At 36.1% G+C, this 25,974-nt stretch overlaps 3 protein-coding genes across 10 annotated transcripts in view; 1 reads left to right on the top strand and 2 right to left on the bottom strand.

Moving 5' to 3' along the window:
• The window catches only part of LOC127985702 (transcription factor 7-like 2), a 50,763-nt gene extending 37,856 nt beyond the window's left edge, over window positions 1-12,907 (top strand). For 2 of the 8 annotated variants that reach the window (XM_052587762.1, XM_052587761.1), the window contains 4 exons: window positions 3,198-3,305; window positions 8,209-8,257; window positions 9,452-9,524; window positions 11,524-12,907. In XM_052587762.1, the coding sequence (XP_052443722.1) occupies window positions 3,198-3,305; window positions 8,209-8,257; window positions 9,452-9,524; window positions 11,524-11,752 (459 nt within the window). In that variant the 3' untranslated portion in view covers window positions 11,753-12,907. Of the gene's footprint in view, window positions 1-3,197; window positions 3,306-8,208; window positions 8,258-9,451; window positions 9,525-11,500 lie in introns of all 8 variants that reach the window. The other 6 variants (XM_052587768.1, XM_052587763.1, XM_052587767.1 and 3 more) reach the window with 4 other exon arrangements.
• Window positions 12,908-13,819: 912 nt separating this feature from the next.
• Window positions 13,820-18,055, bottom strand: skp1 (S-phase kinase-associated protein 1). The gene is made up of 6 exons (XM_052587769.1): window positions 17,902-18,055; window positions 17,395-17,491; window positions 17,249-17,322; window positions 16,410-16,553; window positions 14,814-14,954; window positions 13,820-14,340 (listed from the first exon to the last, which is right to left on the bottom strand). The coding sequence occupies exons 2-6, from the start codon at window positions 17,489-17,491 to the stop codon at window positions 14,305-14,307; spliced, it is 492 nt and encodes a 163-aa protein (XP_052443729.1). The 5' UTR covers window positions 17,902-18,055; the 3' UTR covers window positions 13,820-14,304.
• Window positions 18,056-19,373: 1,318 nt separating this feature from the next.
• ppp2cab (protein phosphatase 2 catalytic subunit alpha b) lies at window positions 19,374-25,763 on the bottom strand. Its single transcript, XM_052588496.1, has 7 exons — window positions 25,444-25,763; window positions 23,880-24,089; window positions 22,489-22,662; window positions 21,855-21,944; window positions 21,606-21,767; window positions 20,709-20,827; window positions 19,374-19,926 (listed from the first exon to the last, which is right to left on the bottom strand). Exons 1-7 carry the CDS (start codon window positions 25,543-25,545, stop codon window positions 19,854-19,856), a joined length of 930 nt encoding a protein of 309 aa, XP_052444456.1. The 5' UTR covers window positions 25,546-25,763; the 3' UTR covers window positions 19,374-19,853.
• Window positions 25,764-25,974: the final 211 nt, after the last annotated feature.

The raw sequence follows: 25,974 nt of genomic DNA, 5'->3' as shown, positions 1-25,974 counted from the left end.
TCTTCTTCATTTAAACAAGGAAGATCTTGTAGGAATCCATTTTGTATCGGAATGTCTATGTCCTCAGGTGAGTATAAATGTGAATAGAAATTCACTGCTAGTCTACGCATTTCCACAGGTTCAGATGTACATTGTCCATTGTCATTCTTCAGGTTATACATTTGGTTAACTTGCACACTCTTGCGTTCCAGATTGAAAAAAAAAGAGGTGGGACTGTCCATATCCTTTATTGATAGGAATCGGTTTCTCACAAGAGCTCCTTTAACCTTTTCATTTAATATAGAGCTCAATTTTAATTTCTTCTCAGACCACTCATTTACATTGGAAGAAAGATCTCCTATCATATTTTTTTCAATGGCAAGGATTTCTCTTTCAAGCCATTCCAGAGACCGTTTCAAACTAAAATTAGAGTGAGATGTATACTGCTGACAAAATTCCCTTATATGAACTTTTCCAACTTCCCACCAAAGAATAACACTATCAAATCTTATTTTCTCTTTTTTCCAGGTCTCCCAAAAATGTTTAAAAGATTCACAAAAACTCTGGTCTTGTAACAATTTGACATTAAAATGCCAGTAAACACTTCTGTTTTTCTTAGAATTCAAAGTACAGTCAATAGTGATTAATTTGTGATCAGTGAAGGATGCAGGGACAATAGCTGTATTAATAATTCTACTTTTCATACTATTAGATAAGTACAGTCTATCCAGTCGTGCTGCTGAAATCCTCCCATCACTAACCTTTACCCATGTATATTGTTTAACAGAGGGATTATTTTCTCTCCATATATCAGTAAGATTGGAGGTTTTAATAACATTTTCAAGTACTGTTGATGACTGAAAATGGGGTTCTTCTCCATTTCTATCAAGCAAGGCATTAAGTGTGCAGTTCCAGTCTCCAGCTAAGATAGTAAAACCATTACCTTGCTGTTGTCCTAAAAACACTTTCAATTTGTTAAAAAAAATAATTCTCTCAGCTCCTATATTAGGTGCATATACACTCACAAACGTGAAGACAAGACCATTTAAATCAACCTTAACTGCTAAACATCTTCCTGGTTCAATTTCCTTTTTTCCCAAAACTTTGGCTTTTATAGAGGGAGAAAAGAGAATAGCAGTTCCTGCACTCAGGTTAGTCCCATGTGTGAGCACACATTCATTCCTCCACCACAATCGCCAGTCAACCTCATTGTTTACATCACTATGAGTTTCTTGTAAGAAAATTATATCTAATTTCTTTAACTTGATGAATTCTATCACTGTATCAGCTTTACTCTTATCCCTCATCCCATTAACATTTAGGGATACCACGCGTAAGGTTTCCATAAGAGGGAAAAAGATTAGAAAAAGAACAGTCAGAAAGATATGTGTATTAGCCATAGTAATTAGTTATATTTTCCTCTTTTTGGTTTCCCTTTCCCTGTCTTAGACTTTTTACGAATATCAGTTATATGTTTTTTTAACCTAAAACGTTTCTGTTGTGATAGCTCATCATTATTGCAACTTTTCCTTGCCCACATTACAGAAGAGATAAACTTATCCAGATCTGGGAAAAATTCACTCACTTCCGTGCTTCTACCTTTTGTCTCATCCAGGAAAGTATTAATTTGTGCCACAGTATACAATCCTTCTGTGTCTACTTTTGACATTTCTGACCCTTCAGACCAATGCCCATCATCTTTCACACTATCATCTGTGTACTGAGATAACCCATCCATATCATCCACCGAGCATTGCTCAGCTACTTGTATACCAGTCTGAGATACACACTCATTTTCTTTTGCTTCCTCAACATCATCATTTTCAGTTATAACAATCGCAGAACTGCATCCAGCCTGCTCACTACTCTCCACATCCACACCAGCATCGCTTTCACTCACCTCATTGTGCCCGTAGACCTCCCCTAACGGCCTTTTGTTCGGTTTCTGAGGTAGTTGTTTATCCTGTGCTACTGTCGTATTATCCTCAGTATCACTGGTATCATTGCGATGAGCTGATCCGTTTTCAGTCGCATTAACAGGCAGCTGCTGCTCAACATCCGCTGTTTTATTGGGACAGGAGAAGCGTTTGTGGCCTATATTTCCACAAGCAAAGCACTTTAGATTGTCAGTACTTGCATACAGCATATATGATCCATCTCCATGACTTACACGGAACGAGATCTCTAATGTGCGCTCCGATGAAGTCAGAAACATTAACACTTGTCTCCTAAATGACAAAACGTGTTTGAGATCAGTGTTTTTACATCCTAATGGAATGTTTCTGACCGGACTTGCGATTTTACCGTATCGGGTTAATTCTTTAACAATCGCCTCATTCGAGACAAAAGGCGGTACATTGGAAATAGTGACTTTAGTTGCCGGAGCCGTTAAAGGAGTAACGGGCACAAACATTTCCTTAATCCATAATCCATTCTCAGTCACCTGGTGAACTAACTGCTCTGTTTTTAAAAACACGATGACTGCTTTGTTCATCCGCGATGCTGAGAGAATATTGTCGAAGCCTATAATTTCTCCCACCACCACGAGAACATCCTCCACGCTCACGCCAAGTTCAGGTACACACCTGCAGCCATTACGCAACGACAGGTGTGAGACTCCCTGACTAACTTCAGAGGCCATACCGACACGCGACAAAAGCCGCGAGCGGCTTCAAATACTCAATGATCTTAAAACAATTATTATTAAGAACAAAGAGGAGGAAAAAATAAATAAATAAGAAAACACTTTCAAAATGCTCAATTTACACGCTCGCTCTAACCAGCACGCTCAGACGCCCCACTACACTCGTACGTACGCACAGAGAGAGAGAGAGAGAGAGAGAGAGAGAGAGAGAGAGTGTGTGTGTGTGTGTGTGTGTGTGAGAGAGAGAAGAGAGTGTGTGTGTGAGAGAGAGAGAGTGTGTGTGTGTGTGAAAGAGAGAGAGTGTGAGAGAGAGAGAGTCTGTGTGAGAGAGAGAGAGAGAGAGAGAGAGAGAGTGTGTGTGTGTGTGTGTGTGTGAGAGAGAGAGAGATAGAGAGAGAGAGTGTGTGTGAGAGTGTGTGTCTGCACAAGGAAAAAAATATACAAAATAGCACATGATGTTTATGTGAAAGTGTTAGAATACACACAGGTTTTCTGTAAGGGTAGGTTTAGGGGATAGAAAATATTAAAGTAACAGAAGTCTGTGTGTGTGTGTTTGTGTGTGTTTGTGTTACAGTGGCACGCTCTGACCCGCGAGGAACAGGCCAAGTACTATGAACTAGCGCGGAAGGAGCGACAGCTTCACATGCAGCTTTATCCCAGCTGGTCGGCCCGCGACAACTACGTGAGTGCTTCTCATTCTGATCAATCTGACATCTGGGATATAAATGTGACGTAGAAGCAGATCCAAACTCTTCAGCTCAGCTCAGTCACAATGAGATTTATTCCAGACTGCATCTGTTGATATGTAGATTACATATATTTCTTATGCATCAGGGTTATTATTAACTACAACTAAAACGATCAAGACATTTCTGGTAATTGAAATTAATCTGCAATCAAATAAAATATAAATATTTGATATAAGCTTCAGCTAGTTGCCAAGGCAAGATTTATATTTTTTTAAAAACTGTAAAAACGTTTGTAAATTACGAATCGCTGCGGTCTCCAATTATAATGAACAATAGAAACAGAAAAACTGACAACTTTTATTGCTTTTCACACAAAGTATGGTCTTTAAAATAAATAAATAAAGCAAATTAAAAGACAAAAAAAATTACAAATTAAAAATAAAATTATTAAAATAAAAGCAAATTAAATAAAGAATAGTATGTAAATAATACCAAAATAAAACTGTTATGCATGTGATTTGTAGTGCATGTTATTCCAAAGAAAAAAAGTTTTATTACAGTGATTACTAAAATGAGCATAAAATATTAAAGTGTGCGCAATTTTGTGTCAGATAAGACATACATAAACTACAATCAAAATACATAAAAATACAAAATATTAATATATAATTTATTATAAGGTCATTTTGTTATGTATGAAAACTAGCTACACACACATATATATAGATAATTACAAGATTAAAGTTGACATATTACGAAAATAAGTCGTTATACTACTTAATATATTTGGGATTTTCACCAAGAAACAGTTTAATTTAATGAATTGTTTCACATAAATACAGCGATCTGATCATTAAAGAGTTTGAAAAACACATTATTGTAAAACACATAATTTGTGTTTCGCAAGAAAACTGATTTTGAAAGCTGAGATGTTAAAAGTAGGTCTATCAAAATCACAAATCTATTTGGCTGCCACACTACAAATAACAAATGCAACAGAAGATATGAAATATTATTTCCAAGCATACTGTCCCTGCGAATATGACACATTATATGATTTCTGCTAACAATCCAACATATATTTAGTGTATAAAAAGTGTTAAATAAGAGAACTACAGCGCCCCCTGAAGGAATGTCGATTGGGTGTGTGAGCTGATGTTAAGATAAAGAGTGTTTCCTGATCAGTCTGTTAATAAATATCATGTTCTTGATATTAGTGAGTTGAGTTTCTGCGAGTCCTTAAAACTGATTCTTCCTGATGCCGCTCTGACGCAACTATATCCAAAATTAATCCCGGTGACCTGCAACTTCTTCAGGTGCTCTGAATCTGGGATATTTGCATGCACAACAAAGGATACTCTCAATATAATATAACTTTAATTTCTACTATTCTAAATCCTCAAAACATTTCGACTTTATTCTCGTGGTATTATGACTTTAATATCGTGGCATTACGACTTTATTCTCGTAGTATTATTTATTCTCGTGGTATTACGACTTTAATATCGTGGTATTAAGATTTTATTCTCGTAGTATTATTTATTCTCGTGGTATTACGACTTTATTCTCGTAGTATTATTTATTCTCGTGGTATTACAACTTTAATCTTGTGGTATTACGACTTTATTCTCGTAGTATTATTTATTCTCGTGGTATTACGACTTTAATATCGTGGTATTACGACTTTATTCTCGTAGTATTATTTATTCTCGTGGTATTACGACTTTATTCTCGTAGTATTATTTATTCTCGTGGTATTACAACTTTAATCTCGTGGTATTACGACTTTATTCTCGTAATATTATTTATTCTCGTGGTATTACGACTTTAATATCGTGGTATTACGACATTATTCTCGTAGTATTATTTATTAACGTGGTATTACGACTTTAATCTCGTGGTATTACGACTTTATTCTCGTAGTATTATTTATTCTCATGGTATTACGACTTTAATCTCTTGGTATTAAGACTTTAATATCATGGTATTACAACTTTAATCTCGTGGTATTACGACTTTAATCTCATAGTATTATTTATTCTCGTGGTATTATGACTTTAATCTCGTAGTATTATTTATTCTCGTGGTATTACGAATTTAATCTCGTGATATTACGACTTTAATCTCGTAGTATTATTTATTCTCGTGGTATTACGACTTTAAATAATACTACGAGATTATTCTCGTGGTATTACGACTTTAATATCGTGGTATTACGACTTTAATCTAGTAGTATTATTTATTCTCGTGGTATTACGACTTTAATCTCGTAATATTATTTATTCTCGTGGTATTACGACTTTAATCTCGTGGTATTACGACTTTAATCTCGTAGTATTATTAATTCTCGTGGTATTACGACTTTAATCTCGTAGTATTATTTATTTTCATGGTATTACGACTTTAATCTCATGGTATTACGACTTTAATCTCGTAGTATTATTTATTCTCATGGTATTACGACTTTAATCTCGTAGTATTATTTATTCTCATGGTATTACGACTTTAATCTCGTGGTATTACGAATTTATTCTCGTAGTATTATTTATTTTCGTAGTATTATGACTTTAATCTCGTAGTATTATTTATTCTCGTGGTATTACGACTTTAATCTCGTGATATTACGGCTTTATTCTTGTAGTATTATTTATTTTCGTAGTATTATGACTTTAATCTCGTAGTATTATTTATTATCGTGGTATTACGACTTTAATCTCATAATATTACGACTTTATTCTCGTAGTATTATTTATTCTCGTGGTATTACGATTTTAATCTCATAGTATTATTTATTCTTGTGGAATTACGACTTTAATCTTGTAGTATTATTTATTCTCGTGGTATTATGACTTTAATCTCGTGGTATTACGACTTTATTCTCGTAGTATTATTTATTCTCATGGTATTACGACTTTATTCTCATAGTATTATTAATTCTCGTTGTATTACGACTTTAATCCCATGGTATTACGACTTTAATCTCCTGGTATTACGACTTTATTCTCATAGTATTATTTATTATCGTGGTATTACAACTTTAATCTCATGGTATTACGACTTTAATCTCCTGGTACTACGACTTTATTCTCATGGTATTACGACTTTATTCTCGTAGTATTATTTATTCTTGTGGTATTACGACTTTAATCTGGTGGTATTACGACTTTATTCTCGTAGTATTATTTATTCTCATGGTATTACGACTTTAATCTCCTGGTATTGCGACTTTATTCTCATAGTATTATTTATTATCGTGTTATTACGACTTTAATCTCATGGTATTACGACTTTAATCTCCTGGTATTACGACTTTAATCTCATGGTATTACGACTTTAATCTCCTGGTATTACGACTTTATTCTCATGGTATTATTTATTCTCGTGGTATTACGACTTTAGTCTTGTTATCTTAGATTATAATTTTTTTCAACATGGCACTAAAACGCTGTCATAAAATACAGAACCTTTATTTACATAACGAATAAAAAATATCACCATGTATAGGCTGAAAAAAATGAAAATCGAACCATAGAATGTTTAGAGCTTAGCCAATATTAGAACGTTTTTAAAACGAGTAAGAATATAAAATAGGCCTAAATAAATTACACAAAGTTTAAATAAGATAAAACCATGTGAATTAGAAACGAATAAAGAAAAACTTCCAAAATGAGCTTAGCCAACATAAATAACAAGTCAGCACTCTAAATAAATAAAAATACTACAAATTGGGATTTATTAACACTGCTTGCAGAGTTTTGTTTTCTTTTGGGCTGCAGCTCATTGTGCATGTTACTCCAAAGATAAAACTGGTTGTGTTTGTCATTTTTATATTTGATAGTTAATTAGATAAAATTATGTATTATTTATACATTTATATGTTAAATATTACTTATTAAAGTCTTATATCTTATTATTTGAACAAGACCATGTCCCAAAGATCCACTGATTTATGCTGATTTACTGGTTTATCACCGCTACATGAAGTTGCTGAAGTTCAGTATTTGAATATTTTCAGGAAGTAACTCTCTCTTTCTCTCTCTCTCTCTCTCTCTCTCTCTCTCTCTCTCTCTCTGTCGGAGATTTACACCCGTCACATGAACACAAACTTCACCTGCATTTAGAGCCGTCACCTACATGTAAACAGGAAACACACAACCCACGCAGAGATATTAACTGCAACGCTGCAGGATGTCCACACACACACACCCACACACATGCTCACACATGCACGCACACAAACACACACACACGCACACGCTCACACATGTTTGTTTTTGAGTAAAGTGTGTTCATCCCATAGGTGTAATGGTTTTTATACTGTAGAAACTGTATATTCTATGGCCCTACACCAACCCTACACCTAACCCTAACCCTCACAGGAAACTTTGTGCATTTTTACTTTCTCAAAAAAACGAATTCTGAATAATTTATAAGTGTTTTGAAAAATGGGGACATGGGTTATGTCCTCATAAGTCACCCTCTCCTTGTAATACCTGTGTCATACCCATGTCATTATACAGAGTTGTGTCCTGATATGATACAAAAACATGCCCACACACACACACACACACACACAGAGTGTTTTTGGGAAAGCAGGGGGTGTTGAGAGACATGTGCAGAGATCAGACATTCAGGAGTTTACACCGAGTGATTAACATGATTCAAAGTGTGTGTGTGTTCTCTAATAATCTCACATTATAATTTGTTCGTTTTATATTCTAAGATGTTATAATATTCAGTTCCATTACTGTGATGTTAATATTTTTTGTTATTGTTTATTTTATTTTATTTTTCTATATATGTACACTAAGATTTGGCAATATTGTATCATTTACATTCATGCCAATAAAGCATTATTGAACTGAACTGAATTGAATTGATCTCTCATCACCGCAGGGCAAGAAGAAGCGGAGGAAACGAGACAAGCAGCAGGACTCAGGCACAGGTACATCATCTCTGATCATGCTTCACACACAGATCACACTGATGATCACACACACCTGCGACACACACCAGTCTTACTCCGCAGAGGAACTGACTGAACTCTTCTGAAGCAGTCAGAGGATTCTGCTCATCAAACTATTCATTCAGACTCTCCACTTTTGACGAACATCTGTGTAAACTAACATGATTTTATACATTTCTTATGCACCAGGTTTATTATCGTTACCTAAAACTAATTGAAACCAATCCTCTAGACAATAAAATAACACTGATGTTTGAATAGCACTGGTGTGAGGAGATTTAGAGATGCACACAACTCTCGTTCAGACGAGTCCAGATCAGCCATAACTTCTGGGAAGAGCATGCTGGCTAATAAATAATGCACATATGTGTAATATATACTTCACTTACACTTTCACATAAAATGATGAAGTAACAACACTGAAATAAAACTGAAATCTTGAAGTTTTATTTTTTGTAAAACAGTAATAATACAACAAAACGTTTTGTATGGAAGCTCATTAACCACCACAAGATAAAAAAATAAAAAAGGTCATTGCAATTATCTAAATATTCTGACCTGTCTGTATCTCACAATTTAGATTTTTTATAAGTATTAAGACATTTTATCTTTCTTTTTTTCTTGCAATTCTGAGTTCATCTCATTCAATTCTGACTTTTTTCATCAAAATTCCAAGTTTTTATCTCACCATTCTTTTTTTTTTTTTTCTTTCTTTTTTTTTGAAAATTCCGAGTTTGTATCTAGCAATTCTTTGTTCTCTGAATTTTTTTTTTTTTTTCAGAATTGCACGCTTGCATCCTAAAATTCTGACCTCTTCTTTTCTCATAATTGTTAGATATAATCTTGCCATTGTGAGTTGTAAAGTAAAGGAAAAAAACATTTTCAGTTGTGATTTTACATCATCATGCTGTTCTGAAAAAAAAAGAAGAAAAAAAAGTAAACTCCCAATTGTAAGAACAAAGTCTAAATTGAGGTGTAACCCATTGGGAGAATCTTCTTTGTCGGTGTGCATGCTGGAGCAGCTGGGTGATGTCATGGATGTGTTAGCAGTGTGCTTGGTTTACGTCCTGACTGTGATTGCTTCTCTCTCTCCGCCTCTAACCTCTCTGCCTCGGCTGTTCCTCTTCTCCTCTTCTTCTCTCTTTCTCTGCACGCATGCTGCCTGTCGCTCAGACCCCGGCTCGCCAAAGAAATGCCGCGCTCTCTTCGGCCTCCAGCATCAGACGGACTGGTGCGGTCCCTGCAGGTGTGTGAGTCTGTCACTAACAGCGCTCTGCTCCGCTTCCATCACAAACACTGAGTCCTGCTCCTGTCTGACCAAGGGCTTTTAATCTACTGGGTTATTAGTAATATAGCCTACACTCGTCCGTCAGAAAGATGAGTGCTTGGGGTGATTATAGAGTCACAAACACTGCTGTTTGTCTAACCTTTGACATCTGAGGAATGATGCAAAAAGCTATAAATATTAGTATTGTAATTTTACATTTAGGATTTCATTGTTGTATTATTATTATTTTCTTAAATATTGTTTTACACTGAAATATTACAATATACAATAATTGTGATATTTTTAGTTATTAATCATAATTGTTGTTATTTTATAGCCATATTAAATAATTCAGCACTAGTCCAATAGTAATATTTATTTTCTTTATATATATATATATATATATATATATATATATATATATATATATATAATTTTAATGTGTTTTAAGTAATAGGTTTTATTAATATTTTATAGCCATATTGATATAATCTCAAACTTTTGGATTAAATTGTGCATTAGACCAATAGTAATATTCCTTTTTTTTTATTCTATTAAATATTTTGCAATAATATTTGCAGTTATCATTATAATTATTATTATTAATGATGATGACATTATTTTATATCCATACTGATAAAATCGAAAACTTTGGACCAAACTGTGCAGCCTTAAAAAACAAGACATTAAAATGTAATAATTTTTTTCTCCCTAAATAGTGCAGCTCTTTAATCTGTATCATCTAAAAATACGCTTTTTAATGTATTATTGAAACTTAATAACACTAAAGTTTTTTGTTTTTTTTAAATAATGTTTTGATAATGTACTAAAATGTCAATTAAAACAAAAACAATACACCATTTAGTATTTAAAAAGAAATATAAATACATGGCTACGAATAGAATAAAATGCAAAGTATGAAATGCATGACTATTTTAAGATGAGCGTTATGCAAGAATACTAGTTTACATTTACAATAATCAACACTAAAATTCAACAAATAAAGGAGCTTCACAGTGATGATGTCACAGAAGAACCTTCAACATCTGAAGAACCTTTCTGCTTCACCAAAGCTTCTTTGTGACAGAGCTTCTTCAGATTATAAGAGAAGAGAAGCGATTGACTGAATGCTTGTTTGTGGATCCAGAAGTGGTTGTTCTGTGGCATGGCTGTGCGGGAACGCTCCTTCATCCGAACGAGTCCCCAGTAGCTGTCGATCAGTATCTGGTGTGAGTGGAGTTTCTCTGCTCCTGAGACTTTGATGCGGCCGAGAGAAAGCGTGTGTGAGACTGTGATTTGTGTGTGCAGTGACTGATCTCCAGCGGCTCCTGACGGGGCTGGCACTGTGGTTTGCTTTCGCTGCGGTTTACGTGTCTCGATCGCTTTCAACTTTCACATTCAGAACGAATCTCCAGAGCAACACGCTGCAGACAAAAGCAGGGTTTCTCAGTCAGTTCTGAGATGGAAAACATCCAAAATACACAGAGGTTTTAACTTTACTAAGCGGTTTTATTCCTAAGTCTATTTACAGAGGATTTTGGTCATCATTCACTTGATTTAGATAGTTTTATTCTTCAGTGACAAAATGAAACATTAGATTTTTAATGCAATGCAAATTAGTGCATTTTAGATTAGAACATCTTGAAGATTCTACAAACTTATGCAGGACTAAACATCATTCCTGCTTGTGTAAATGGACTGATATTAATTTATTAATGTATTTTTCTTTAAATCTTGAATTGGCTACGGTGGCTGTTAGGTTGAATTTATGCTTTGAGTTTGTGTAATCTCGACTGGTGTTTTTTAGGAAAGTCAGGAGTGTCAAATAAAGCCGTCCTGCTTTCACTAAATTCATTCTGGCATAACTGTTTGTTTTGTGTGCTCTTTATTTATTTTTTATCATTGTTGTCCAGAGTTCATCTTTGTGACGTTTCACATCCACGCTTTATTCACAGATAACTCTCTTGACTGTTCCTAGGAGGAAAAAGAAGTGCATTCGCTACCTTCAAAGAGGACGCTGCACCAGCCCCCATTCTTCCGATGGAAGTGCTATAGACTCCTCCCCTTCACCTGTCAATCACCTGCCAAACCCCGCCTCCCCCACCAGCAGTCCCCTCCCACAGAGCGCCAAACGCCCCGCCCACTCGCCCAGACTCTCGCTCGACTTCAGCAGAATTAAAACAGAGAGCCACAATAACCCAGACTGATCACGACGGAGACCGATCTCACCTTCTTCAAGTTCACTTCACAAAAAAACAAAAACACAAGATCAAGTTCACATGGGGTGTCCTCTCATCTTTTAGGAAGTCATGGAATTAGATTTCCATGTGGATGAATCTCATGAAGAATCCTCATTTTAATGACAATCAAGCATATCGTTTTCATTACCAATAATGCAAAAAAGATCATTTTTGTTACTGTAGTATGGAAAATATATGTATATATATATATAAAGCACACATAAACAGGGTTCAACGTTTACACTTTTAGATCCCGATACAGTTAAGTAGTTAAGAAAGATTACACGAGCAAGAGTGCCGTTTTCCCAAATATCAGCACGATTGAGAATGGGATTTTATCTGATTCTGCAATCAATACTTTGATCTTGAATGCCACCTCTGTTTCATTAAACAGTTTGTGCATCGACATGCAGTGAAATTTGGCTGATTCTGATTTTATTTGTCTGGTAGCAGCAGTTTAGCCATCTTTACAGTAGTGGAAATTATTAATGTGTGTGTGTGTTTGTGCATTACAGTAATGTGAATTTTGGGGGAGATGTGCTCAACTGTCAACACAATCCCACAAATCTGAAATGGTCTTAACTTAATTTTCTTTTTTGGTAAATGTTTTTTTTTCTGCTAAAGCAAGAGCTGGATGTTTCTTCATGAGATTCAGTCACTGTGTGTGGAGAGAAATGATGGTGTGAGTGCATCCGTTCTCACGATAACTCTTGTACAATCAAATAAGTGTTGTTAAACGTCATCTTTTATAGACTGAAAGGCCGTAAATAACTAAACTTTTATATGTTTTTATGTAAAGAGAGAAAAAAGAAAAAAAACATTCCTTGGCTGTTTACTTTTAATGATACAAGTTCCAGTCTGAATCGCTTTTGTTGTGTAGATCTGAAGTAGTCAGCTATGCCTGTCATCCATCCACACGTCACAGAATGAAATGATGTGTGTGTGTGTGTGTGTGTGTGCTTCGTAGAAGTCTTTCAGTGTTGACTCAGGTCTGTTCTGAAGCGATCGTGTCATCTGTGACCTCCTGCCCCACATCTTCAGTGTTAACTCATCGCTCGCTCTTTTGCTTTTGATGTAATGATAATCATTCTCTAGATTTATTAAAATATTTTGAAAAATCTGTCTCCTGGAGTTCATACTGTTATTTGTGTGTGCATTCACCAGCACATGTCCAGTCTGGTTTTATCGACTGTATATTTAGTAAGATACTGTCCCTTCACATCCACTGATACAATTAATCCTGTAAACTGCACTACTTAATAAAATAACAATGAAAATTGTCTGAAGCAGTACATTTAAAAAATGCATGAACGGTAGCTGCAACACTTTTTAAAATTCAAATAAAAAAATGGAATTGTGAGAAACTCCTAATTCTAACTTCCTTTCCCACAATTCCAAATCACATTTTTTTGCAAGAAACAAAAAACAAAAGTATAAACAAAATGTTTACAGCATCTTTCTCAACATAACATTTTATTCAAAGAATTAACTGTTTATATCTCTCAATTGAGGAAAAAAAAAATCAGTATTAAATTATGAATCAAGAAATATTAATTCACAGCAAATTACAAATATCAACTCAAAATTATAAGTAAAAAAATTATAAGGAAAGAAAAGCTGCAATAGTTCATGTTAACTCCGCTCCATTGAGTAATCTGAATGACCAGGCCTGATATAAACTACAAAGCAATAGCTGTATTTTTATTAACAAATAACATTTAATATAACCAAGTGTGTCACTGTAGTTTTTCAGAGCAGGTGTAATGATTACTGGTTTGTACAAAATGTATAGACACTTGTCACACAATGTCTGAAAGATAGCAAGAGCACACTTTAAGTTTAAAGTTTGTCAGGTGTGAAGTGATTTAGTATTGAAAGACACTAAAGCAGTGGATCACGTTGACTGTTAACCTTTGCAAACTCAAACACACAAACCCTAATTCATTAGAGAAGCTGAGATGTGAAGATACATACGGTCCATCCTACAGTCTCTGAACAGATGAAGAAAGAGAAACACGACACCGCACAGACAGCTGACAATAATCAGGTTTTATTTTTTGAACTAAAAGACTGATGATCCTAATGGCCTGCCGTTTAGGAGCAGAAGCGTGAAAGACTCAGTCCTATACACCGAGGCGAGCAGATGAAGTGGAAGCAGACACGAGCACTTCAAGTTCACAACATCTCAACACTGAGCTTTCATCAGCACGGACACGCTGCCTAGAAAACCTGGAGATAAACCTTCCTTTCTCAAGAACACAAAACACAATCTGCCAGTCAAATCAAATAAAGCCTGGTAGAAAGAGGAGCGTTTTCTCTACACGGGTGAAGACCGAGGGCATTAAAAAAGGCTTTTACAGCACAGAAGCAAAGAGGATGGCCATGCTAGCGAATCACAAGGGAGTCTTTCCGTTGGTTCATGTTAAATCTTAACAAATATGAACAGTGCAGTGCAATTTTTTAATTACATATTGTTCCAAAAAACAAAACAAAAAAGTAGTATTAAAGTGTCAGGATCTTCACTTCTCTTCACACCACTGGTTCTCCTTACGTACCTGCAACACACAACATCCGGCGAGTTATTACTGAACAAAACTAACAACAACTGCTTAAAACTGTGTCAGTTCATCTTATGTTTAACATCTGAAACGGTAACAGTTTCTAAAAAAATATTAAGCAGATACATCATCATCATATTCTGATTTCTGCGGATCATGCTGAAAATGCAGCTGTGCATCACAGAAATAAATAATATTTTAAAGTACATTAAAATAGAAAACAGCTGTTTTAAATTGCACGATATTAAAAGTTTTTTTCTGTATTTTTGATCAAATAAATTCAGCCTTGATGAGCAGAAGAGGCTTCAAATCTCTTACGGACACTAAAAGTTACTAAAAATGACAAAAACAACAAAACTACTACATTTGATTGTAATAAGAATATTAAAACGATTAAGAAAACTGTGAGAGCGTATCTCAGTGATACTACAGTTAAGCATGAAGAGACAGGAAATGAGCTCTTGCTTTACCTGGGCTTCCTCTTCCTCTGTGAAATCATTTTTGATATTGAAAGTCTTTCTGATCTCCTCTGGGGTTTTGCCTTTGATCATGTTAGCAACCGTCTTGCAAGTAACGTCTAGCAAGCCTTTGATGTCCAAGTAATTTGCAGCCTAAACAAAGAGAAGAGATGAAAGAGCGTGATGAGACGAAGACGTGGCCCTCGTGTGGAGAGACGACACAGTGCTGCTCAGACGTGTGAAAGAAGCCTTTCAGACACGTGTCCCCAAACACAGCACAGAACTTGATTCTAAAGGCTTCGAAGCAGTTTCAGGTTGGTTTCTGAGGGGTTTCCCCAGTGCATACTGACATTTGACAGATAGAGATCAATACTGGTAAATGTCATTGAAAGGAAAGAGATTCTTAGCACTAGCATCCTCCTGCAGACAAAAAATGGCTTAATTTGATTACAAATATATAAGTGCAAGTTTCTGAGTGAAGCGCAGCACTGTTTTTATTTACACATCAGCAGCTCAGTGTTTTCAGCATCCATGTAAATAAATGATCCACATGAACTCCATCTGCTCTGAGCTTTAGGTGATTGAACATGCATTCGTATAAATAAATAAAAGTTAAGCAGTTTATAGGGATTCTCCGATCGATCGGACGATAATCAGATTTTAGGACTCGATCGGTGCTCACTAAACTTGTTCGATCTCACGAACTGATCTCAATTTGATGACGTCAACACGTGAGGACGACATCAACTTTACACCATACAGCAAGAAAGCTACGGCTAGACTGATGAAGATAATGGGACTTGCCTGCACTGTAGTGATGCACGGATGAGCTACAACACCCACATCTTACAATGGGAAATAATGTTTAAATGAACCTTGTGGGTTGCATCAGACTGCTCCATTTTCAAAGTATTTATTTTTGTCTTATACAAGTATTCTGATATGCATTGTGTTTTGGATAAACCCATTTTAAAAATGAACACTGTATAATGAATAATTTTTGTGATTAGTACTATTAAAACAGTTACATCACATCTGTGTCCCTGGAGCACAAAAGTCTGAAGTTTCTGGGATATATTTGTAGCAATAGCCAAATAATACATTGTATGGGTCAAAATTATTCATTTTTCTTTTATGTCAAAAATCATTAGGATATTAAGTAAAGATCAAGTTCCATGAAGATATTTTGTACATTTCCTACAGTAAATATATCAAAACTTAATTTTTGATTGGTGATATGCATTGCTAAGAACTTTATTTGAACAACTTTAAAGATGATTTTCTCAATATTTAATTTTTTTTGCATGATCAGATTCCAGATTTTCAAATAGTTGTATCTCAGATTTATCTTTGATAAATGTTCAACCGCGGGGTTATTTTGCCCAAACAGCGGTCTCAAGCACCAGAAGCACTCAGAGCTGGTTTCACTTCATTAAACGCAGGGCGCCACATTGGTTTATCCTACAACTTCAAGCACTTGACCGGTCCTAAAAACCAACAGGATGCATTTTGTTTTGTTTTCCCTCCATGAAATCAGACCTGCGACTCAGTTCTGTAGCATTATAACAAACGCTGGCAGACAGTCACAGCAGAAGCAGTTTAACACACCAGAATGAGTTCGAAGAGGGTGCCCTGGTCTACTTTGAGGAACTCCTGGTCCCACACGGGGATGTCATCCGTCCTCTTCTCTTTATTCTCATCGTCTTCAGGAGGAGGAGGGTCGTCTTTATGATGGGTGCACCACTGAATCACCTGTGGACACATTAAACACACTGTAAGACTCAGTCCCTTCTAAGACACGTGTATTTATATTAAAACAACCAATGTGCAAAAGATTGGTAGGCCCAAGTGTTGTTCTCCAAAGTCTGTATGTCTGAAACTCAAGAAGTATTTAAGATATCTTAACGCCCTTTTAGATGTTGGGGTTTCCTTTTGGCAACATAATTTTAAAGGCCCTGTGTGGTTTGGTTCCAGAGATACTGGAACCTTAATATGGCTCAGAGAGTAAATTGTTAAAATGAACACTTATCAAGGCCCAAAACCTAAATGTTGGCCACTTTGTACACACCCGATACTTACTGTATTTAAAACACAATTAATAAATTCAGCTGGAACTAGAATTATAGCTTGTCTGTCAAATGGAGAAAGGTTATCATTAGTATATAATGAGACAAAGATTGCTAAAATCAATAACGATCCTGCCATCTTTCTGAAGTCAGCTCAACCCCCTGTAATTTCCATCTAAGATTGTCATTTTGACCTCCCTCAACAAAACTGATCCAAATATTCATCCAAAATATTCGAGATCTCCGGTTGAGGTCACACGGAACGACACACATGCAAAGTATCATTTATCATCATCTGAGGGTAAAATCAGACATAGATATCTACCATCTATTTACTAAAATCACGTGAAACTCCCAATTAAACTAATGTACAAGTCTGACCTTCTTCAGGATGGCAGCGTTCACATTGGGCAGAGGAACCGGATCATCATCTCCTTCATCATCCATCCCCAGATCTGAGCAGAAGAGAGCTGGGATTAAACACACACACACACACACACACACACACACACATCACTTCAGCTTACCTTCCAGCATGGTCTTTATAGTCACAGACTGCTTGGCGATTTCCACATCCACCTCAAACATCTCTCCATCAGAGCTCTGCAGTTTAATAGTCGGCATCTACATGAACAATAACAACACAGTGTTTCAGAATACTGACTCATGCTAGCTGTGTTAGCTCACATGAGGTGAACTACAGATAGCTCGATGTTACATATCAATAAGAGACGGCCGTATAATGGAAGAGAGGAAAACAAGAAACCCGCTACAGTCGAAGCATCCAGATTATGACTGTCCCAGAGCTTATTCAGATACTTTTTAAAAACACCGCAGAGACATAAAGAAAGGGCTGTTTGTGATGCTAAGCTATCGTTAGCCGCGCGGATATAGGCCTCTCTTAGCAACCGCTGCATTCATCACGTCAACCGGGATAAAACTTAATTTCACACAATATTACACATGCTGCGTCTCTTCGCTGTCAGAATATAACATATGACTCGCTGATGAGGTAGATTTCGTCCCGTTCTTACCGTGACTGAGAGCGGCAAAGGTACGAAACCGAACGTCAACAAGGCCCGAGTGAGACTGCGCTCTAGTGACGCGCGTGCGCAAACTAAACCACACCCACGTGCAACGGAATGACGTAATTACATTACAAAATAAACGTCATTAGTTACAGCTACTAAAAAAATACAATGTGTTAAAAATTAAAATAGTAACGATTACAAACGGCACTACGTCTCTTTTTTCTGATTTATAACTTATTTTATAGCTATATATATATATATGATTTATTGTTGAAGATCATGAATCCTAACTTTCTTCCCAAGGCAAGTGTTTCCTGTCACAGCTAGACAAATATCTGATTCAAAAACAGTTAAATAGCTATTAAACTAATTATGATTTTAAACCTGTATTTAACCTCAGAATGATCTCAAAGTAAAAAAACTAAACAAAACTGATTTTGTGGAGGCTGTGCTGTAATATTAAATTATTATTATCTGAATTCAAGTGATGAAAAGTTTATTACGGTAACGTAACTGATTACATTTGATTAGTTTTGGATTACTTTTCTAAATCTTTAATGTTTTCAACTGATATTTTTTTTTAAACCTGTAAACAAGTTAACCTTTCGGTAGTATTCAATGCTTGAATCAAGATTATAATGATTTCATTTTAGGATGAGTTTGTGTCATTGTCAAGTTTGTAGAATTGTAGCATTGCATCAGTGTCTCATCAATTGATGCTCTGTAGTGAATGGGTGCCGTCAGAATGAGTCTGATAAAATAATCATAATAAATCCACAGCACTCCAGTCCTTCAGTTAGTAGTTAGTCCGATTATTTAAGATAATTTGGTATATATTTTGAAAATACTGTATTCTAATCAATTCTGACATAACAGGGTGGACATGTTAAGATCTGGCAAAGAAAGGGAACTCATACAAAAGAAAACTTGTTACTTAAAAAGTCGCCAACAAATTTACCTCATTCCCGCCAAAAATCTGTTGCTGTCATGACGTCACTATAGAGGGTGGGCTTTTCTTAAAGGGGCGGATCCCCCAATATGACAGACTGGACAACCACTCAACTCTCCTTTTTATTAAATAAAATGTAGTTTTTAATACCAAATGATTGAATTGAGCAATCTCTTATTTAAAAAAAATATTGTTATATTTTATACCAAGAGTGAACTTGGCTCAACTGAACTGAATAATGACACGATTGTCTTCTGTAACTGATGTTCAATTCATTTCATAATTGTTGAAATATTACCGTCTGCTACTGTGAATTTGCTTTAAAACAATTTGTGTAGTATAAAAGACAAAAAAAATAATAAATAAAATTAAAAAAGACTGTATAAAAGGTCTTCACAATTCTTGACTTTTAAAACCATTAGTTTTTGTATACTTTTTTTTTTCCCTGTAAAAAATTAGTTAAACAGAACAATCTGTTGAACTGTATCTCAGTCCCTCCCGTGTCAGAAACAGCACACAAACTACATGAGCGAGATCCATCTTTATTCTTAACTGGTACCCTTTATACAGACACAGAGTCATCACATGAAGCTACTCCAGGATTCAGACGACTGTATGCCTCTCAGTCTGCACACATCACTAGTTCAGTGTAGGAAACACTATCACCTGCTTGTTGGGATAGAAGAGCATTAATCACCCGTAGAGCTTGGAAAACGGAAATAAACTGTAAACGGACTTCTGTTGAGAAAAAAAAAAAAAAAAGGCCATAACACAACAGGGTTGATGAAGGAGACGGTGTGTTCATCTGAAGAGCGCAGGACAGAAGCAGGAGCAGCTGGGAATATCTGGAGCTCGTGGATCGGTTCGGATATGGCACAGACACACACACCTTTTGGTCCACAGACATTTCTCATTGGATCAGTTTTCTCTTTTCTCTACTGTTGCCCATTCCTTTCTCCTTTATGTTAAACTGAATGAGGATTATAAGATGATGGTGATACTGGGTTCACAGGAAGTAGTCAGGGGTCCGGCGGGTGACGTGTGGCTCTCCTCTGCGCGGCGCCGGGTCGAACTGCAGACTGGAAACAACACATCACAACAGATCAGATCACACACACTGATTTCAGCTTCTGTCGTCTCACTAAATGAGGACGAAACACATGAGCAACATCTCCAGAGCTGCTCTGAGAGCGACTTCATGGTTTGATTGGAGTAAAACTAGCATCACATACACAGAACTGTGAAGATATTCACGGCAACCCGTCAAAATAAAAGTCCCGTTTAGTTTAAAGACAAGTATTGGCCAAAACTGGATTACTATTGTTCAGCAGAATGTACATTGTCTACTAGTACTAAAAAGAAACAAACATTATTTTTAAGGAATAATCAGATATCCTTTCTTCCATGACTTAATTTTAATTTTGTTTACCAAAAAATAACATTTGCTTGATTTTCAGTTATTAAAATAAATTAATGTTTTAAGCCTTCATTTGATAAATAGGAAATGTTTAAAACAGGATTTCTGAGCAAAAAACAAAAAGCTACTGTAAGAAAAAGTTTAAGTTGTTTAAATGCATTTAAATAATTAGCCATGCTAAAACACAGAATTAGGTAACAATAAAAAGTTTCACAGGACCCTTATCATGTAATTTGTGTTAAACTTAATAGATGTGAAAATGTAGTAGCTTCCTGAATTTTTGATTCCTGAATGCTTTTTGAACAAAAAATAAATAAATAAAAATATATAATATATAAATATATATATATATATATATATATATATATATATATATATATACACACACACATGTTCATAAGACCCCAGCAACTGAATCTGCTTCGGTCAAGCTTCTGGACTTACAAAGAGTACTTGAGCGTGTCGTCCAGCTCCATGATGGCCGCCTGGTTCCCACAGCGGTAACAGTAGTTCGGCGCGCTGAAGATAGTCACCACGTTGCGATCATGGCACCAGTTGTAACCCTAGACCAGAGAAGTGTGTTACATTAACATTTAGTTATTTAGCAAAGACAACTTACACACACGAGAACAATGGAAACAACCGAAACCAACAACAGAGTAATGATGTGCTAAAACAAGAAGCCTTTTTGAGCTCGCTTTGTTAATTGTAAAATAAAACTGACAAACAAAAAGCTAGCGTCACACAATCTGTCAGAAATCCATCTAATATACAGATTATTTCAAACGGAAATCTTGAGTCGGTAGATGTTTTTCTCTTCTTTTGTTTTTTTTAAAGAAATTAATACTTTTGTGAAGCACGGATGTGTTAAATTGATTAGTGAAGTGATACTTATTTGTTATAAAACAGTTTTTTTTTTTTTTTCAGAATGCTTTGAATAAAGTATCACAGGTTACAAAAATATTAAGCAGCACAATGGTTTCCAACATTCATAATTCATATGAGAAGGATTTCTGATGTGACACTGAGGACTGGAGTAATGATGCTGATGATTATATGACTTTGAACACGCAGCTCATTCATTTCATAAAATCCTAGCCTGTAAGTGTAATCATAATCAGTTTTTTCCATCTCCAAATTTAAGGCCTCTTAACTTCAAATTAGGATCTTCTATGACCTTAACTTTGGTAAAACTGAGCTTTTTAGATCTTTAAAGAACACGCATGCTCCTAAGAGAGCTGAAGATGTGTGACACGACTGATCTTTCAGCAAAGTCAATAACGTGTCCCACTCAGCGATGTTCATGATCCCTCTTCTAATGAGAGAGGAGTATGAGCTGACCTCCATCACGAGCTGGTGAGCTCTAGAGACCAGCGTGAGGCCGTTAGCGTGGTTGAACGTCTCAGAGATGTCCTGCCCAAAGGTGTAGCCTGCACCTCTCGGAGAAATACCCCACCCTCCACGATCATCTGGGTCAGACCACAACAGATCACACATGGGTCCCTGAGGAAAACCACACAGACAGAGCCATCAGTGCTGCTTAAAGCATGGGTTATAGCTTTATTTTGCCTTTAGACTCAAGTCCTGTACCTCGTGAGGAACTTCCTGTAAACGATCCAGCGCTCGGATGTGATCCAGAGTGTCTATGGACGGCGACAATCCCCCGTGAAGACAAAAGATCTGCAAGAGGAAAATAAATAGATTAAAAAAAATGAGATGCAACCTTCACAGAAGGGTTTACTGAGGACCCTTTGACTTTTAATCATTTTAATTTGATTCAACTTTTCATGTTGCATGCCTTCATTTAATTAACTTTAAAATTATAAAAAACATTATCTTATTAGTGTTAAAAAAAACAACAATAATTTTATAAATTTAATTGATTTTAATAAATCAAAGTATAATCAATTGAACCTAAACATTCAAACGAAATCCAGGAGAAAAACAAACAGTAAAAATAAAATAAAAAAATAAACCATTAACGCCCTATGAAAATGTAATTGTTAAATTGTGTACGTTTCATGATGATCTCAATTAATTAAACATGCTTTCTGATCACTAAATTCAATTTAAATGGAATCCAAAAAACAAAAACAAACAAGATAAAAAAAAACTGAGTTTGGGAGAGACAAAAAACAAGTATTGACAGGGCTGTAGTTTACACCAAACAGAAGTGCAGGAATACAGACAGACAAACAGAAAACCCGTCTGGAGACACACACACCTGACCATCGACCAGAGCAGTGAGGGGAAGGTAATCGAAGAGGTCTGTGAAGTATTTCCACACGTTTGCATTGCCGTACTTCCGTAAGCATTCGTCATAAAAGCCGTACACTTGTGTGATCTGTCTGCTCTCGTGGTTCCCTCGAAGTATTGTAATGCGTTCACGGTACCTTACCTAGAGTTTGAAGACATGAATCAAATTATTTACAAAAATCAGAAAGAAAATTGGCCATCAAACTGCATAAAGACTAACTGGAGATGGTCTGGTGATTGAGTATGAGTACAGACTGCAGGACACTTGTACAGCTTTCACGTTCCTTTAGTGACCACACGACCAGTCAGGAGAGTCCATTTCTCAAAATTGAGATGTATATATCATCTAAAAGCTGAAAATCAGCCTTCTGTTGATGCATGGTTGGTTATGATCATACAATATTTGTCTGAGATGAAACTATTGAAAATCTGGAATCTGAAGGAGCAAAAAAAATCTAAATATTGAGAAAATCATCTTTAAAGTGAAATTCTTAGCAATGCAGATTACTAATCAAAAACTAAGTTGATATATTTTGTAAATTTCATACCTTAAATATATTCAGGAACGTGATCTTTACTTAATATCCTAATGATTTTAGGCATAAAATAAACATTTATAATCTAGATCCATACAATGCACTGTTGGCTATTGCTACAAATACACCCCATATATAAAAAATATATACATATAGAAATTAGTCATTTTTAAACAATGATATATATGAGAAATAACAGAACATAATGCAAAGATATAAAAAAAAAAAAATCCTCAGAGCAACACGAGATGCTAATTTATAAACAAACAAACGTGTTTAACTTTTACACACAAATACTAACTTTAGCTTGCGAATTAGTTCTTTAAATCCTGCCAAATTTTGTGACATGACTATCCGACCTCTATGTTATGATTAAGACATTTTTCGACATTGTTTTTTTTTTTTAAGATAGCTTCAAGTAGTTCTATACCCCCAGCAGAATCTATTAGCTTAACCAATAAAGTCAGAAATAAAACAAGAACAATTACAAGAATCGATGAATACAACAAAGTAACTGTAGGATATCATTTAGGTGCATAAATGTAACAATTAAGTGAAAAACAACAGTAATTGTGCATGAGTTAGCCTAACTACAGACTAATCTTTGTTAGAGCGGTGATGTTTGATTAGCAGCGGTCTCTTGAGAAGCTTTCGCACCGCAGGAACTAATAACAGAAGGACACGCTGAGAAACTAGGAAATAACTCAATACAGGTTTGGAACAACTTGACGGGGAGTAAATGATACTGACGTTTACTCTTAGGTGGACTACGTCTTTAATATTTCTGAGATCTGGGTTGAACATGAGCCAAAGCAGGCCGTACCTTGAGAGCGACGAGCAGCGAGACGGTCTCCACAGAGTAATAGCCTCGGTCCACATAGTCTCCCATGAACAGGTAGTTAGTGTCCGGCGACTTCCCTCCGATCCTGAAGAGCTCCATCAGGTCGTGAAACTGTCCGTGTACATCTCCACACACGGTGACCGGACACCGCACCTCCTGAACATTAGACTCCTTGGTCAGGATCTCTTTAGCCTGCGGAGACGGTACAGAACAAGATCTCGTTATTCTCGTTATAAAGAGACGCTCTGTTTGGAGGAGCTACACTCCTGACCTCAAACCATAAACACTACACAATTAAAGTTTCGTTCCATCCTTTTCATTTAGTAAATCAACAACAATCTACTACGTTAAACACAATCTACTACATATACACGGATTGGGATCGGTCTCTTCTGATACCCATCACGAGTATCGCATCGATGCATCCCTAATTCTGATCGGTTGAGTTCAGGCATTGCTGATCCTGGGTCTATAAACCACACCAACCCTGCTTTCCAGTGAACTAGTTGGGCCCAAGTGTACTTCGCATTGTGCTTAGGAGTCTACAGCCCTTAAAGTAGTCCATTTTCATCTATATGACGAGGAAACTTGAGGTTATGTAACGTGTCCATACATGCTGATGATTTCATTCTCTTACAAGATAAGAGTGACACAGATCTGCAATAAAGCCAAGAACACCAACCAACCATTCTGAGCCGTGAGTTCAGTCCTAACTAAAAAGGTATCTTGTAAAATATAAGACATCTTTTCCTTGTTAATGTGAGGATTTGTCCCAACTACACACAAAGCAGACACTTAAATTATATTTGAATTGAAAAACGGTTTATTTAACATTAGTTAAATGCAACTGATTCCTTCAATGTGATTAGTGACAGAATTCTCATTTTTTGGGTAAACTAAACTAACGCAGTCAACAGGAGTCGGATGCTCCACCAGAGGTTTATAAGATCACACTGAATGAGAGTTATACCTACAATAAAACAGATTAAAAATTATAGGTGTGCACATAAAAACAAGAAATGGGCATAAACCTCCAGGAAGTGCTTTAGTTAAACAGCTTTTACTAATCAATGAAGGGCAACGTAACAAAAAAGTGATTCATCACTCATCCCATAGAGATCCTATATTATTTAATTATTAAAAATGGCTGATTCTATTAATCCACATGATTATAACTGATTGCAAGAGAAGGGTGACACTTATTGGAATTAGTTGCAGAGACTTAATAGCTATTTTACTTTATCTAAAGAGGTTTTTCATGAGCAAACCGAGCACAACTAAATTAACAAAACCACTGCAGCAACCAGCGACTCAACATGAATCTTCAAAAACACAAACTCTGGGCTCACACCTACATGCACACTTTTAGACGAGTGAGTAAGCGTGTTAAAAGTCGGATAATACAGGTGTGTGTGCGAGAGAGTCACGCGGGCGCCATTTTGAGAGCGCGTGAGCGATGAGGAAGCGGCGTCGCGCTTTCAAATAAACAAGAAACTCTCGACCACATACAAACAAACTCGATCTTGATGCTGTTTCACCCACTTACCTTCTCGCAGAGACTCTTGACTTGGTTTTCTGAGAGCTGTTTGCACTCATTTAGCTGTTCAATCCACTGATCGAGCTCTTTCGAAAACGCCTTCTCGTCCATGTCTGCTTCACACTCGCTTTCCACGCTGATTTCTGCTCTAACTTCACCCTCCTTTCAACGAATATCCGCCTTTTATCGAAAAAATTACTTTGAGACGTACATGTGGCCAGGGATCTTGAAATAATTAATTAAGAGAATCTTGTGAGGAAAGGAGAAGCCGTCGGCCTTCAGAATCCCTCCCTGAGCCACAGTTGTTTTCACTTCAGCCTTCCTCACATCAGCCGGCTCGACGCTGATTGGACGCTCAAAGCTCCTGCCCCGCTCTGATTGGGCGCAAGGATCTCGTCTTGCTTTCCGATTGGTTCTCAAATACATCGTTGGGCGTTTTCCTTTACTGCAATAGGATCTCATTAATACGTCAACGGCTAAATTAATGTTCATGTAAAACTTTGGATTATTTTGTAATGATACGTCATCATTTTCTATATA

Source organism: Carassius gibelio, chromosome B21, assembly GCF_023724105.1.
Source record: "Carassius gibelio isolate Cgi1373 ecotype wild population from Czech Republic chromosome B21, carGib1.2-hapl.c, whole genome shotgun sequence".
Taxonomy (NCBI): Eukaryota; Metazoa; Chordata; class Actinopteri; order Cypriniformes; family Cyprinidae; genus Carassius; species Carassius gibelio.
Note: the sequence above shows the minus strand (reverse complement) of the source record. Positions and strands in the feature narration are given on the sequence as shown.

Bases quoted from the DNA above. Each gene is read 5' to 3' on its own strand.
- skp1 (XM_052587769.1), bottom strand. From the start codon at position 17,491: ATGCCGACTATTAAACTGCAGAGCTCTGATGGAGAGATGTTTGAGGTG. The intron at 17,323-17,394 runs GTAAGCTGAAGT...TCTTCTGCTCAG, and splicing joins TATAAAGACCATGCTGGAAG to ATCTGGGGATGGATGATGAA. The intron at 16,554-17,248 runs GTCAGACTTGTA...ATGTGTCCACAG, and splicing joins ACGCTGCCATCCTGAAGAAG to GTGATTCAGTGGTGCACCCA.
- ppp2cab (XM_052588496.1), bottom strand. From the start codon at position 25,545: ATGGACGAGAAGGCGTTTTCGAAAGAGCTCGATCAGTGGATTGAACAG. The intron at 21,768-21,854 runs GTACAGGACTTG...GGTTTTCCTCAG, and splicing joins TACAGGAAGTTCCTCACGAG to GGACCCATGTGTGATCTGTT. The intron at 19,927-20,708 runs GTAAGTCCAGAA...TGTTGTTTCCAG, and splicing joins GACACGCTCAAGTACTCTTT to TCTGCAGTTCGACCCGGCGC.